Below are 17,073 nucleotides of genomic sequence, written 5' to 3'. Positions count from 1 at the left end.
GCAGTTCGATGGAAACCCATGCTACTACAATCTAGCACGAAGGCTGACCTGGATGTACCGATACTCGGTGGTCACAATTTCCCATATAGCTTCCTGCTGGTCTACGTGACGCCGTGTTAACGACTATAATAAGTTTTAACGCTGAACATTGATGAGATAGCAATAACATGATGAGAAACATTAAATTACTCCGCGATCAGCGACGATTTCCGTCCAATGGCTTTCAATTTCTGGAATTATGCTGGAAAGGGGTTCTGTCCGTTCCTTCATCTCATTCAGCTTGTTCAACATTTCTTTCTCCTGAAAAAAAAAACAAGATTTTTCGTCTTATCCAATTCGCATTATCTTCAACTGCTCCACAATAATGAAGTTTTGGAGTAAAAAAATTCTCGAATGAAATCGATGAAATGTGGAAGGTGTGGAAAAGCCTTTTAAATGCAAGGTAGGCTGATTTATTTGCAGTTAGAAATGATGTTCCACAAAAACTTCCGTTACCAACAAATTTTCGAGGACATAACTTGCTGTGCTTGCAGTCCTATTTGACTTGCGAATGCTCTTCGCTGAGAAGGAAATAAGAAACGAATTTCCATTTTAAAAAAATCGTTCAAAAAGCTATAGAGCATACAATAAACTAAGAAAATCACTTTGTTAGCAAAACTTGGAAAACGTGAAAGTAGCAATGTAGTAGAAAAATACTGACTGTTTATGGAACGATATGGATTTTACGCCGTGAACTGCAATTTCTAACCTTGGCGAAAAACAGGCTGATACGACTCGATGTGACCGAGCGAGCTCGACGAGTTCCTCCGTCATCGACAGTTAAGGAACAGGAGGGTTCATCCATAGCAGTATCTCTGGAAACCGATGCTGAGATGAATAGAAATGGTAATAAAAGTACAGAAGACCAATAAAAACCAGCTGTACATGAATTTGAAAAGTCGGAGATGTGCTGGCGATGTGAGTATAAACGCTTGCTTTCTCAATAGTTCATCGTGTCTAGCACCCGAGTAAGCAATTTAATTAACTAGAAACCCATTAACACACTTCTTCAGCTTGTCTTCGTGAACATTTCAGCAGTATATCTACTTGCATTCAAATGGCATTCAAAATCCCCAATTCCATATTTACTGTGGAATCTCGGAGTGCAATAACTGAAACTGGAAACTATAACAGAACTTTTACTGGAATGTTTGCTTCGGAAATTGCTCTGAACATTCACCAGATCATTTGATCCTTTTCGAGCAGAAGAAGTGAAAGCAACAGATGTCGTGGAAGAACGACATATTTCATGTAATTATTTCAACAACACTGCAGACATAATAGAAAGTTAGCTTGTATACCCCTTTAAAAAGAAAGCGTAGGACAGAAAAACAGTCATGTGGGCACTTTTGGGAGATTTCAGTAGTCTTTGCGTTTCTGAAGCATATGCTTACAGTTTAACATCTGCAAAGAAGAGTAGTTTTGATACGCATTTGAAAAAACATTCACAGCGTTGATCAAATTGAGCGCTCAACGTTCGGATTTTCGGAACTAGCATTTCCTTCCTTCTCCGTCACTATAAGAAGGACCTAGTCGAGAACATAATGAAAAGGTGGGACAAACGGGAAAAGCCAAAACAAAAAAACAAACAAACGGTGCAACGTAACCAAGGAACAGATGATAGATTTCAAGAGCTCATATTTAAGGTATGAGAAGGCAAGCGCGTTGAAATATCACAAAATATTCGTCTGAATGTTTGAAGTACGCTTCGAGCCATCCACGAATTACTTACTTCAGCGAGCTGTCGCTGCCCCTTGCATCGGCTTCATCGGTTGAATGCATGCGGTAATCCTGCCTCGCTTTTTGCATCTGAAATACAATGTTTACGGGCACAAGACAACGCTGCAATTCATTATCTCACCATGCGTGAGTGGACGAATGAGCTCTTCCTGCTGACAGCGTCGGCGCTCATCTTACGGCTAGGTCGCTCGCTCGCTGCCGCTTCATCCATGGATAGAGTAGCGCGCGTATGACGGCCGACTCGCATTCCTGGTCGACCTGGATTTGAACTGTTAGTTTATCACTCAAGATCTCAGAACAAGAAGCGGGAGAACTTCCGCGAATCCACATCTGCAGTGTCGCACAGTACCGCCCCAACTCTTCCCAAAAAAGCCCTTGCTGTTGCTTTCTCTACATTCCACATCGGTTTATCTGCTTGGAAGCAGTAAATGAAAAATTGACTCGAATGATGAAGATCAGGTTTTAGAAACATTTTTTCCTCAGAGTCTGAGGATGCAATAGTTGGGCTAAAGAGATGTGATTTTCTTTTGAGAACGGTAAAAACACTTGATCTTGATGCATTAAGAAAAGCAAAGGAGGAATATTTTGAATTAGTCGATTTTTTAAATCGACTTTCTCAGTTTTGCCTCTAAAAGCATTGCATTGTTGTTTTTATGTCCAGTCCATTTCGTTTCGCAGACAGAGACAAAAGCTTGGATTTGATGACGGATAACCAGACAATAAAGGTAACGCACAAAAAAGAGTGTTATGTGACAACAATTACCAGAATAAGAAGTAAATCAAGAAGAATGAATTAGTGAAGGAAATGTATCACAAATTAATTAAGAGCTGAGTAGTTGGAAGAATCACTGAAACGAAGATTTGTTCAGCAGATCGCTACCCGGAAATCAGGATTTTGTGAACTGAATACAAAGATCTAATGGTGAATCCATCACCGTCAATTTCTCATCCTTCGTTAGGCAAAATGTTATGGAACGCCCATGTGTTGTAAACAGGAAATGTGCGAATTCTCGCACAAACAAAAGGAAATCACAATTACTAAAAAAAAGAACGGATGCTGGATTAAAGCGGAGAAGACAGCTTAAGAACATATCTGAACTTTAGAAATATGACAAAAAAATGTATTGTTATTTTGTTTCTGCAACAACGAAACTAGCACTAGCAGGCCGCTATGGTCTGGGACCGACCGCATGCAAGGCTTTTTCGCGATTTTCAACCTACGCGCCGACACTAATTAGGCCCAGCACGACGTGAAAAAGTTCCCGCTTCAGAGCGCGAGGATCACGAGATAGGACGCATGCACGTGGAGAGAAGAGGCGCCAGGAGAGGCAGTGCCGTCACTTCCGAATGAAGGTGGTTGGCTGGACGAGTGCAGAACCGTAGCAGTTCCCTGTAGACCTCAGCAAATAAGGAAGCATTTTTATGTTTTAAAGTGGTTTCATGCTGACAGATAAGGTAGCTTTGTTCAACACGCTGAGCGATGGCTAAGCACCGCTTAAATGAGGTGGGGTATGCCTGAGATGTTGAGGAACACTGCGACTGGTCTTTCTGGGTTTACGATGCTTCCAACAAAACAACGACACCCCAGAGCGCGATGAAACACACCGGATGGGATTAGACCGCACGGGCGAAGGAGGCAACGCTGTTCTCCAAAATATGAGTGCTGCTTTGTTTTAGAAGTGCTGCAAGAAAACATCTTCTTTTCTCGTTTTCTCAACAGCACCTCACTTAGAAACGGAAAGCGTCAATTCTTTTTTTTTTACAAAGGCGTTTAACGTAAGGCCGAGCTGAGCAACTTAACATCTTTTCACCTTGAATTTAATATAATTTGTGGGCCCCCCAGTAGAGGAACAAATAACAGCTTTAGTTGTTATCTCTGGTGAGAACTGTACTATGATCGAGACTGAAATTCAAGAAATATAGCGAGATTCAGAGATCACTGATCCGATGCGTAACACATTTTTCGGGTAAAAGACCTGATTGCAAACAGCTGTGGAGTTAAACGAGAATGTGGAATAGGGGTGTCGAAGGAAGGTACAGAAAAATACGTAGCACCTAACAATCGAGAAGCAGATGAGAACGCCAAGGGCTCTTTTTAACAACGGAACTTCATGGGATATAAATAGATACTTCGTCAGCAATTTACTTCAAAGATCACGTGCTTGTTGCAGGCAAGTCGACGCACAAGTCTCTCCACACAGCCGTCGTGAGTCGCATTGATGCAAAACCTAGGTTCTATCCTTTTCGACGTTAATTGCATTTGCACAAGTCCCAGATGTCTTTTGGGCTTTCTTTCTTCTCATGCTTGATCAACTCAAGCCTACACACTTCCAAGACCCGAACACGAGTGTCGAATGTTCTTAAAACTTCTACGACCCAGAAGACCACAGGAAATGATAATCAGATATCCTTTTCCGAAAGAGCTATTGTTTGCGTTCATTTAGAGTAATATCTGGACGCATAGAGTAAAAAAAATTTAACAGTAGTTCATGTTTTCTAGCCACCACACCTTTAAATTCGTCTACACTTCAATCCATTTCATAAAAATATAGTAGGACATATTTGTAAAATAAAATAGACATAGTAGAACATGAGCGTCCTATGCGTCAGCACTGGCAGAAGATCCTCCTACAGAGAGCGGTAAGCGCGGACAAACTTTACGATAATATCATAACTTCTAAACTAGACGTAGCAGCGGTAAAAATGCAGCGGTAGTGAAGCGAGATTTTAACAAACAATCTCAGATTTGTTGGATTCAACATCTGCTACCATGTTGTGATTTGCTGGCTAACCCGGTCAAATAAATACGGTGAGAACAGCAGTTTGGTAAATCGTAGAAAAGTGATAGTTGTGGAAGGTGACACGAGACGACAGGAAGAATTATTCACGAGCATGCGCACGTCTTCGCCGCGGTCGAACCTCCTTCATTTCTCATGGGTTCCTTGTTCTGCTCGGGCCCTCAGTGAGGACGACTGTTGCGAAGAAAACCTGTAGCTGGTGAGTAATGGACAAACATACTACGGCCTTCCCTAATTACGAGTGCATCGCAATTCCTGTCATGAAATCATCATTTTCTGCCATTTTGAGAGCTACAACATCGGAAACAGAAAGAAACAAAAATCACCATCAGAAAACGAATATCATATACACACTCGACCACATGAGATTGCGAACATCGAATGGTAAAAGTAGAACCTTAGTGAAGTGAGCTGATGCCGTCATGCATAAAATAGCATCATCGCAACGTCTCACAATTCAACACATGCATTTTTGGACTAGAACTCGATTTGCAGCAGTTTTATCCATAGTTTGCTCACGAAATCCACAACCGTCGACAAGGCAAAAAGTTCCGAATCATTGAATTTTGAGTGGAGGCGAACTGAAATAGACCTCCTCTCAGTTCTATTCGAAACCTCTGCCATTCATCACTTCAGAGGGGCCAAAGCTGCTGTATGATCCATGCATATATTCCAATTTAAAAAGCAAAAAACATCCATCTTTTCTCTATTATTTGTAGCATTTGCAAATGCTCTCTCGAAAAACGTTTGGAGAGTTCTAACGCTCACTGACCGACCGTAGTTGAGAAGCTATAAACAAATAGTGTGCTACCTCAATGAAATGAATACATTTGCAATTACCACCAAATAAAAAGCCTTCGTTTGTGGTGAAATTCGAGAAATGGCGTAGCGGTTCTCGCTTAATCAACTTTTGACCCACTATTACTGAGTCACTTCCATATCTATTCAAAAAATGTAAGAATATTACAAATAAGAAAACATATCGTTCTCCTTGCTAGTTGCTAGGTACTTTACAGAGCTCTCATAACGTTCAGAAATCAGTTTTTGAAGAGAAGAGGCAACATGTACGCAAATAGGAGAGGAAGAGTGCCACGATGAGGATAGAAACAGAGCCGGGTGGTCGCAATTAGTAACGCACCAGTACACGGGAGTAACCGAATAATGCCGAGAACTGACTGAAACTCGCAATAAAATTGCGTTCACTGCCGAACGAAAGTTTACAAATGAGAGTTTCCGGCTTCCGAAATGACCCTAGTTACTCAACAAGAACGGGATTTTTGAAGGAACTTTCACATCTCGGACGGAGATTTTCTAGGTTGGATGCAATTGCTGGGCCCGGATGTTTGAAAAATATGTAGTTTAGAAACTGATGCTGAGTACAAGCGGGCGAAAAAATCGGTTGCAAATAAATGATAGAAATTGGTAGAAAATAGTAACTAGCTTCAATTCTAGAACTCTATTAGGAAAAAGAAATTATTTGATTCTGATAACTGTCGAAGCGAATAGCTAACAATGTTTTCCAGATAAGAGAAAATATTCTGTTTCTTTTTGAGAATCGATTTTTGAAAATTTCGAAAAATTGAAAAGAAGGAAAAGAAAGAGAAGGGAAACGAATCGGTTAGCGGTTCCAATCAAGTTCACGAATAGCATATGTTGAATAAGGCTATGTAATAGGCGGAAAAGAAAAGGTAGCCGTCCAGAAGAAAAAGTACGAAAGAAATCCGTGTCTGCTATGGTGTGAGTGTGCTCACGCAGCCGGGAGTTCCTAAGTATTCAGCTTCGACCTGCAGGCAGTTCAACGGCATCGTCGCCGAGCAACCATCCAGGATCACAGGAGATTGCGGCCTAACGAGTAGTTAGAGTCACAAGAAGCCAACGCCAGCACATACAGCTGAGATGACCGTAATAATACTTCCTGCAAAAACGTGCAAATCAGGCAAAAAAGGGTCATTTCAATGCTTCGAAACCCAGGAATCAAGGGACAATCAGCATCTTGAAAGAAAGAATGAGACATTGACAGAATTCATATGCATTGGACTCTTAGAGGGCTTCAGAAATAAATCCTCGGTCATAATTAGAGATTGTAGTTAAGAGCGACACACAGAAGCTCGACAGGGCGAGTTTAACAGCTCTAGCGAGAAAATCTCGTAGTTCGGCGGGAAATTCGCAAAGGACCAACACGAATAAGCCGTGGAGAGATGAGGAATGACACAACGATGAGGAGCATGGGAATTAGTCTTCAGAAAAGGGATTTTACAGCACGAAAGTTAATCACAACGGACATTTAATCGCCTCTTTGCGCGCACCGTTCCTTAAGATGGGTTGGACATCTAACGCGGCCAATGCGGGGAATGTGTTCGAATGTTCGAATGCAATGCATATTCGTTGTCCTCTCAGGAGAGTCTCTGGACTGCCTCGTGAAGAAATGATGGATTAATGGTGGATTAGAGATGAGGTGCAAACCAATTCGTAATGATAAAGTGGGAGACTGTAAGACAACAGGAGACGGCCTCTATGTAAAGAGAACAGTTCTAAACAGCGAGATAGATGCTTCTTGAAAAAACATGCATCACGTCTCAGAATTAGATGTGTTGGAAAGAAAACTAAAAAATTGGTATGGGTGATTGAGAACAAGTTTAAAAAAAATAGAACATTCCTCAATATCCAGCACGTTTGGTCTGGTATTGCCAAGTTCATTTTATCGCAACTTTTAAAGTTGAGAATAACTTAGGCTCCACCTTCGTGGTCCCTCAATTCATATTCACCCTGTCACTTTCGTCATAAAGTTGTGCCGAAGGTCTTGTCAGAAGAAAAATAACAACGTCTTCTGTTGTAGAGCTATGACGAAGAAAAAAATAAAAACGTTGTCGGTCTGGATGCCTCTATGCCATAATGGGAACATGTGGCCTTGCGAATTCATCTCAGCTTACTTTCGCACGATGTAATTTCAGATCACTCACCTTTAACGATCACATTTCTACCAGCGAGGAAACGCACGTCTGCATTTTCGGGTATGGCCGATGAACTGCGTTCAACGAAAATTTCGACGTCGTTCACGTTTAATCCACGAGATCGCAGAGGTTCTGAAGATGAATTTAGCAGCTAAACTGAGATTTCCGTATATAGAAAAAGTGTAAAGTGTCCTGGGTAAACTGAGGGATATTTTGATCGAATTACCCATTAGATAATGATATCAGCCGTATTTTTAGGTTGTTTTCAGAAGAGTAACTATTATGGGCTCAATCAATCACTCGAAGCAGGAAAAGGCGATCACCAGACTTTAAAATGGGCAAATGAACTCTTTCCTTGATTTGCACACGAATAATAAATAAAAGAAAACGAAGTGTTTTGCTATAGTGTGCCTACGAGGTTTTTAGATGGAACCTTTATTTGCCTGACGTTTCGGCTTTTTCCTCGTAGGCACACTGTAGCAAAACACAGACAGAATATGCCGAGGTTTCAAGACAAAAGAACATTCGAACTACTACGAGAAAACGAAGTCGTATCAGGAATACGATCCTGTGTTGCAGTTTTTATAGTAAGTTTATTATAGTTTTTCGATTTCGATTCGATAAATGTCGCAGCACATTCAAGCCGACATCGGTCTTTGGGAAAATATTTGCAATACCTAGTTCAACTGAATTCATTTCCTACGTCTAAAATTAGCTAGTACCTTAATGTAGGTGTTTTAAAAAAAGAATGGGATACATATGTGGCCACTGATGCCTGACGTCATTTTGAAGCCACATTTTGTGTAGTTCTATTCAAATCCAATTGTATTTTACTTGACTTTGAAATCGATTTACTTCTACCTTCTATAAACATAAAGTTGCTAAGATTAGATGACGTGCCCTAGAATCTAGTGAAATGGAGCAGACAAAGGACTTAGGGAAATCAGTGAAAGGAGAAGTAAAGATACGAATAGATTCACAAAAAAGATGGCTTCAGAATGATGCCAAGATCCCATAGGTGCATATGTGGATAATCATGAAGACCAGTCTACAACGAAAAATTGACGTTCTTAAAAAAATTTCCATGCATACTTTACTCTGTACTTGCTCATTTCTGTTTAAATTCGCTAAGCAGTACAATAGCACAGTAAAAGCTGGCCTGTGGCCGGAGTGTAGCGGGCTACGCAGATAATGATAACCTTCTATAGAGGTTGACGGAGTCTGTGACGGGAATTCGAATGATACAGAATTCTTTGAAGCTGATATCACTCAATACGTCTTTTTATCTTGAAAAAAAAACATACATTTTTGTGATATTTTAGGGAATTTTCGATGAGATCCAAAACTATGGAAAAAAATCTCTGTGGAATTACATAGAAAGTTCTCATCTTTACAAGATAAAAACTAATTGGGACATGTTATGAAAAAAAAAATCGGAAAATTCACAGGCCCCGCACCTATTCATAAATTTTTGCACTTACAGGAAAGACATACCATTTCTTAATCAAAAATTGGCCAGAGCTCAAAAACCAAGCAGCGAGGTCACAACGAATAGTTCCCTACCAGATGTTGCACGAAGAAAGCTCCTAGCTCCAAATGTCGATTGTTTCTGAGGTTACTACAGTGAAATTCTCAATATCTCCAATTATAGTTGCGCGAGGCATCATAATTTTCATTGTACCCTGTGCACTACAAACATCATCCTCCTTTCCAAAGAGCCCACCCGGGATCAAACACCTTCAGTGCGCAATAGTGTGGGATTCAGCCATGACCGTATCTGGCCTAGCAGGCTTCTCGAAAAGTGTTTAGCGGTTGACTTCAAGAACTCAGCTTCGATGGATTACACAAATCGGTTGAAGTCCAAGCAGAGTGGTAAGCATTAAATTAAGGTGAGCTATGAAAAAGATACGGAGAAAAGGTGTGAATTCGTGTCTCTGTCGTCTTCCGTCGAAGAATTGCCTATTTTACTGTAATAACGATAAACTCAAAAATCGAATGAGATGGAGGATTGCTTGTGCAGCATGTTTGCATGTTACTGTTTTTATTTTTTTTTTATCTATTGAACCTTCGAATTGGACTAGAATCTTCTAAGCCATGTTTTTTTTATTACAGAACATTTACCAATAAAACCAACTGTTTTCAGCTTTTTGCATTTCCCCAACACTTCTTTCTTCCATATGCAAATGGAAAGGCGCCGAGGCATCGAATTGAGAAAGAAACTATTGGTGCAAAAGTTTCTTAAAGTGTTTGTTATTCTGATATTGAAACACCTGAAACACCTTCAACGACATACAGAAGCGAAAACAAAGAAGATCCTCAAAAAGACAAACGATGTGCTCATACGAAAAACTGCATATATGCATGCATGCACAAGTGCGGAGCAGTTTAATCCACGATGTATGCTATCTGTTTTTGTCTTCCAAGTGTTATTTCGTGAAATACTAGATTACGCAGGTATGCAGAAAGATATTCTCGTTTCCCTCCAATGATTTTCTCTGCAGAATCCTCCGCTGATTCCACTCTTAACCATAGGAGGTCCACAAGAGCAGGTAGAAGTCCCACACCAACTAACTGACGAGCCAAATTCTCTTTGCTTCGCATATGAAGGAGTTCTGATCCGCTGACATTTCGCACATGACTAGCGTCTTGTATCAACGTCTGCCTTTCTTAGGCGAAGAAGCAACGCTAGTTGACTCATTGTTGCCGAGGAACAAGCGAAAAAATAGACTGTTGCTCAGAAAAACAAACAAGGGCAAAGGACAGGACGAACCTTCGAAGACCTGATACAGCTTAAGCCCAGGCTCGACAAGAATTTTCTCCGATGTATCGTCACAATCCTAAAAAGTGCTCATTCGGTTAACAACAGTGTTCAGAAAAATTGGAAGGTAAACAAATCAATAGTGACGAACCGGAAAGTGCGCCACCATGTATGCAGGTCCTTCAATATCCACGGCGTGGTAGCGCTGCAAGATAAACGTCAACATTTCCTCGTTATTCAGTTTCGGAAAGAGAGGAAAACAGTTTTGGAAAATTTAAAAAAAATTGAAACTCGTTCTTGTTCACCTGTACACCGGAGTGTCTACTTCTTCAAAAAGCAACCATCTCTTGGAAAGCACTCTCAACGTTTCCGGTGCTATTTCCTCTAAGTGCACTTAATGTTCTTATTGCGGGAAATGTCAATTTTATTCCATATTGAGAAAATTCTTACATTTTCTGTCTCAGAGTTTCACGTGCTTCTGGGCATTAAATTACATCTACATACTTTTGTACGATCCAAATGCTCTTCTTTAAGTACGTGCGACAAGACGGAAATTCTGCTACTTTTATTTAGAAATGCGACACAGTTCTTCTCCACAAATACACCGACCAAAATTAATATGTTGAAAGGGCAGTTAAGCGAAACGGGAGAGAGGAATGAGCTTTTTTGAAGTTTAGCGGATGTTTGGCATGCAGCCGTGGTGCTAAGAAGAAATGGGAACATGTTTGGCGAATGCACTTTCGTTTTTTGCAAGAAAGTTTCGCAGTCTTTTAGAGTTAGATTAGCTTGGAGGAGGGAAAAGAAGGGCTTGTTGTCTTTGTAACTACCCGCATACATAATCCCGAGAGATGTTGCAACCCCATCACTACAAAGTACATTTCGGGACGAGCAAACAACCTATCTGGGATGCGTCTCGCAATAATTCACACCAGCCGGACCCCGAGAAATCCGTACGACCTTGGGAGAGTCGGATATAATTGACCCGATTCGTCGACGGGTGGAAACACGGGTAAACATTATGGAAACCTACATTTCATGTCTCTCAGTGAAATTCAACTCAGCAAGATAAAGGACAACGCTAGTCGTTGGAACATCACAGAGCGTTAAGTAGTGATCCTCACCAGGGTTTCTATATGATATAAAAGTTGCTGTCGCTTGAACGAGGATTTTTTCTTTACAGCAGACATTCTGTTCCATGGATGGAGTCTGCTGAATGCAGCGCGCGAAAATTAGCAGACAACAAATATGCGAGAAAGGAACGGGCGACAAAAAAGGCGATGGCGAGAGCTGTGACCGTGAAACGGCAAATCATTCAAGCAAAATACGGGCATATGAAAATCAGAAGAGGGAGGAACTTCACAGGGTATGCGAAGCCACTCTATCATAACGAATATAAAAAATTAGTGGAACTTCTGAGTGATCCTAAATCGGGAGATGTTTATTACTACATAGAGGGACCACAAGGGCGTAGTTTAATTTAAAGGAAAGACGTGAGATCTGTCGCGTACATAGAACCCAGACGAAGCGAAATCAATCTGGACTCATCAACAAAAATGTCATCAATGCGAATCTGAGAATCTACATAATTCGGCGGCCACGAGCATCGAACAGAATTAGAAACATGGTGACTGGTTTGCTGTGAACGCGGTTGTCGTGGTCACATCGAGAGGTGGACACCAAGTGTCGGCGAGAAACGTCTTGCTCCGCTAAGATCGTTTCGTGCTTTCTCGAAGGATTCCTCTCATTATCCTATTCAGCTGATCAAAATTGATGCGTACATTGACGCATGTGCTTAAGCCAATCACAATTCGAAAAATCCATGTAAGTGATCCAGAGTACGGGACTTTAGTAGGAGACTTTTGTGGAAGAAAAATCTGCATCATTTTTTCGCGTCAAAAAAGGAGCACACATATTGTTAAAGTCACTGAAAAATAATGCCGTTTTCATGAATGTAAGCATTTGGTTAATTTTAGTGGGCTGATTCCGTACGTACGTACGTTTCGTCGAAGTTGTGCGAAATATTTTTACCGGCGAAGGTGATTTCGCTGCTTCTGTTTGACGGTTTTGCAGAATCAATTCCATTTTTATGACTGCTTGAAACATAAAGTCTGAAATCTAAAAATCTAAAATCCGATATTTCGTTGCGACGTAGTGACTTTCCTATTACTTCCTTTAAATGTGTAGTAAGGATATCGGAAAGATACTGATGCAGCAGAAAGCACAGAGAGCAATTCTGATGTTTATTCACCGACATTAGATGTTATTAAAGTCTAATTCCGAGCTCACATGTTCAAGCCGTTCGTTTTTTTCTTCATTACCCGAAAAATACATTAGTTTCAGTACTTTTCTTATACCGTAATCGCTACGAATGGCGCCATGAGACGACTGATGCCCTTCCTAGGAAGAGCTGAAGCCCTATGCGAATCGCTTTATGGTTAATTTAACATTGTGTTCGGCTTCAACACACGACGGAAGAGTATTTGTTGTCATAAGTACTACATTGAATTGAGTCAAAATATAAAATATGTCAAAACATTATAATTGGTTTTCTTAGCAGATTCCACAAACTTCAAAGAGAGAAATATGATATGTAGCTGAAATTTTTGTTAGAAAATAACAAGAGAATTTGCGCCCAGCTTTTTTCTCTCGAATGTCTTGCATTATTTTCTGGAACGGCAATCAATCAGACAGTAATTCACAATACTATGTAGTCCTTCTCTTTAGTCGTTTCTGCACTCCAAATCCGACAATATCCAGTTATGGACCGAGTTCCTAGAGTTTTCGGTTCCATGGACTACTAACAGTTTCCAATTCTTCCTACGTCGGTTTGAGGCGAAAAAAAAAGTTCAGTTATAGTAGAGTCAAAACGACATAAAGCCCGGTGCAGTTAGGCTACGCTCTAAGTGGTGCGATGGGGCGTAGCGGTTAGGATCGAATGAGGACTCCTGCCAGCACTGTTCATTGCTTCAGTTCGCGATGGTCCCACCTCGGTTCCAACGCTAGCTCGACCGCGCCACCTCTCACGTCCATACGCAACGACACTGTGCTCTATTTCCTCATTTTGACCCGACTGTACTTCTTTATGCTGCCTGCGGTAACTTCTAGTTTTTTTTTTCAAATAAGCGATTTAAACCAGCAAAAAGGACTGCGTTGCTGTTGTTGAGGATTCACCGTTGCTTTTGCCGTGTTAGTGAAATCCCGTGATGTCTAACAAATGCAAAAATACCATCTAAACACCTCACAGAGAAACCTTCAGCAGCGATTGAAGTGAAACGTAGAAAAAAGTCGCTAAATTTAATTGAAGTAATTCATTTAAAACAATTTATTGTGTTCTGAACTACAAAATTCCAGTGACTCTCTTCTCAAATATTAGAATCAAACGAGATTGAATGGATTCTTAGCTGTTAATGTAATCAAATCTCAGTCAATACAAGTACGTACTCAACGATAGCAGTAGATAAAGAAATGGTGAGCAAGAAATAAAAGAGTTTAACTGACCAAAGGTCAGGACGAAAAAACAGCAGTTATGTGGCGTTCGGAAACACAAAAAAAGAAAGAGCAATGAGATCATATGAAGTTGAAAAAGCTGCGAACTCCCTTTGAGCTGTATGCTTGTTGGTGAAAAAATTTATGGTATCGCTTGGATGAGGTCATGAACGGCTTTATGGATTGACTTTAGAACAAGAGGAGAAACGAGGATGTTTTGCCGAGCCGTCTGGCAGAGTCGGTTGGCGAGATAAGCAGTTTTGATAGGCTGTTTGGGTTGGCAGGGCAAACAAGAGCACAAGAGAAGGTTGTCCACTGCTCTCCTGCTGCTGGAGCACTCTCGTAGAATTTTCTTTAAGATCAGCCTGCATTTGCAAATGCTCATCGCTCTAGGACCGTTGTGGTCGAGCTGATTATAAGGGCGTTCCATAAGCAGATTTGCTATATGTTGTAGTACGGCTAGGATCAATAAAGCAATAAACGGTCGGGCAGTGCGTGAACGGTTTTTGTAGTCAGCGGAAGGGAGGGGGTGAATCAAGTTTTTTTTTCGGCCGTCGACATTGCGCAATGCGTGTGGTTTTGTTTTACGGAGACTTACGAGTGCATGCTTGATATTACGTCTGACTCTGGATTAAAGCTCTTGGAAGTAGAAAGCATGTGCGATATTTCTGCAGTTTGCGCGCCTCATTCCTGACACTATTCCACCGAATGCTGAGCATAAACAAAATTTTATTGGCATTCTAGAATGACATGAAGACTGTCGCTGACTTTGCCAAAAGAAGAGCTAGCCAGCTGCATCATTTTCTCGAACGTAGCCCTCAGAGTGAGAGAGTTTGTTTTGTCGTGTCTTTACTTACTGCAAAAATATCCGTGCTCGAAAGAGTGTGAACTTCACCCTTAACAAGTATGACTACAGCAGCTGCCCAGTGTACTTCCCCACCAACATTTCAAATAGTGCAGTGCTCGGGAACATTTCTGCGACGTTAATGGAGTCGGCAAATAATTTCAAAACGAACTTTCAAAGCAAACAGACCGACTATGGTTTGAATGAGCATAAGAGGACAAAGAGAAATGATCAGGAACAGGAACAACAACGTATAATGGTTAAAGTTATAAAGCAAGAGAACTACGGGAAAAGGAACGCCTGGGGCAGAGGTGTCAACTTGCAAAGGTCAACAACACAAGGTGCAAAATGAGCTCTCAGAAGCAACAGCTTGAAATGGATAGAAGAACACGCCAGCTGCTAACGATATCGCAACGATGTCGTTAGCAGCTGGCGGAGACTGAGGAAGATGATAGAATTTTTTAGTTTTATTGAAAGTGCTTTGGCATTATGGGAAATGTAAGCCTCTATCAAAATGAAGGAAGCATAGCTTGCCATGCGTCACGAAATATAATCATTGGTGGATCGAGACAGGTCACCAAGGTCACCAACAACACTTCGAACATTTCGTCGCCGCCGACTTCTTCAACTAAAAAGCATCAAAAACTCACAATCGCGTCGTGGAATTCGACCAAAGAAGGACGTCGAGCCTTTGTATGTCCCACACTACTCATCGCACTAGCCGCAGAATTCGTCACCGTAGTGTTGAGAACAGCCTGTTGGTGAATAACTGGTAACGACGGTCGTCGGGACCTCGAACCGCGCACGGTGTCCTCTCTCAGGCAGCTGTAAACAGAACGGTTTCCTATGAAATAATGAAATCATTTCAGAGTCAGCAACACACGATGGGTGAAGAATCATCACGATTACCAAGCTATTTTGATTACTTTACGTCAAATTTTCGATAATGTGTGTAGCCTGTTTAGAATCGAAGTCAAGGAGCTACTAGCTGCTGTAGTCGAGCGCTATTTTTTGAAAAACTTGAGCTCAATTTGTAATCAACTATCTAAAATGGAAACTGGCTACTCGTGTACGTGTCTTTTGGTGTAAAAGAATGAACCACAGACATTCCTAAGGAAATGTTTCGCATGGTGTAAACGTTTAATTTGCAGAAAAATCTTTGCAATTTGAAAGTTTAGTGTTCGTATTAAACAGAACAATTTTTTGCACTAATGTGAGAAGTAATAATAAAACTAAATGTATATAAATAGGACTAAGAAAATGTTTAAGGACAAATTATGACGGTTTTGATGACACAAATAAAAATAAATAGCATCCGTTCAACTCTTTTTCATGAACGAAGCACGTTTTAACGGAGAAAACTGGCTAAAACTTGCAGTAAGCAGTAGTACATCTGCTCTTTTGATGACGCTGTGTATGTAAACGTTAAGACTTGAATGTTCCAGGTAACTTCTCAGAAAACTCTTTTGTTTTTCTGTCTTTTATTTTACTTCCGAAACTTACAGTGCATTGACCAACGCATTGAAGCGATTAGTAAAAATGCAATAAAAAAAGGAGATTTGAGGAAAGAACAACCTCTGCTCCATTTATAGATTCTCTTTAAAGGACGCTAGTAGAAGCAGCCATAGTTAATACGGTAGCCAGGAAAATTTAAAATGAAAATTTGGGATTCACAGTGTTCGCTAATCAAATGGACATCGACTGTGGCATTCAATTTGTGCGGGGGTGGTCTGAGCAAATTAGGTAAGCCGTTCAGATTGCCCCTGGCAGCCACCACGAACTAGTTATACCTTTCCGACGAAGAATTTTTCGTTTGCGACACACTCCAAAACCAGAATTCAGCATAGATTCTTTAAATGGGACATCAGCGGTTGGTTATTCAAGTTGGCTGGCTGTGCGTGTGATTTTAAGAACCCCGGCATAGTGAGCAAGTCCAGTTGTTCTCAGCAGTTAACCGGAATAACTCGTACAAGCAGTAGACTCGAGGGAGGAAATGGCAAGATATGGGTGACTTCGATAAGGAGATGGAAAGAGCAGTTGCGGCCAACTGAGAAAATGCGCGGCGGTGGCGGAAGGAATGTCAGTGGACCGACAGAAAGACTGGTGTCCGGTTGGATACGGAAGCAGATAGCATCAAATTCGGTGCCCAACACATGCTTCGTACGTCGCTACACACGCAGCCACTCTCACTTTTCGAACAGCACGAATCTCCGTGACCTGCTAACAAGGCTGAGAATTTCTCGATTCTGGACAACCTCAACTTGAGTTCCTCGACTTACTTCTTTTAGACTACGAGCAATTACGTCTCTTCCAATTCATTTTCTTTTTCGTTTCGCATTTTCTGCATCGAAGAGAAAGTTGCAGTGCAACTCGATGCATTCGCTTTGCTTCTAGCTAATGAGAAAGTAAATAGTTGCCGATTTTTGGTGTTGTTTCCGTAGTTTCATAGCTTTTTTT

The 17,073-nt window shown here is 41.0% G+C and overlaps 1 protein-coding gene across 2 annotated transcripts in view; it reads right to left on the bottom strand.

Moving 5' to 3' along the window:
* Positions 1–17,073, bottom strand: part of RB195_019170 (uncharacterized protein) — a gene marked incomplete at both ends in the record, with an annotated part of 31,511 nt that overhangs the window by 13,391 nt on the left and 1,047 nt on the right. For both annotated transcript variants that reach the window (XM_013440898.2, XM_064186908.1), the window contains 9 exons: positions 49–123; positions 190–300; positions 749–854; positions 1,772–1,848; positions 1,901–2,037; positions 7,538–7,660; positions 10,299–10,365; positions 10,438–10,491; positions 15,267–15,441. In XM_013440898.2, coding sequence (XP_013296352.2) covers positions 49–123; positions 190–300; positions 749–854; positions 1,772–1,848; positions 1,901–2,037; positions 7,538–7,660; positions 10,299–10,365; positions 10,438–10,491; positions 15,267–15,441 — 925 coding nt within the window. The remainder of the gene's footprint in view (positions 1–48; positions 124–189; positions 301–748; positions 855–1,771; positions 1,849–1,900; positions 2,038–7,537; positions 7,661–10,298; positions 10,366–10,437; positions 10,492–15,266; positions 15,442–17,073) is intronic.

Source organism: Necator americanus, chromosome II (genome assembly GCF_031761385.1).
Source record: "Necator americanus strain Aroian chromosome II, whole genome shotgun sequence".
Lineage (NCBI taxonomy): Eukaryota > Metazoa > Nematoda > Chromadorea > Rhabditida > Ancylostomatidae > Necator > Necator americanus.
This window is presented reverse-complemented; position numbering and strand designations above follow the sequence as displayed.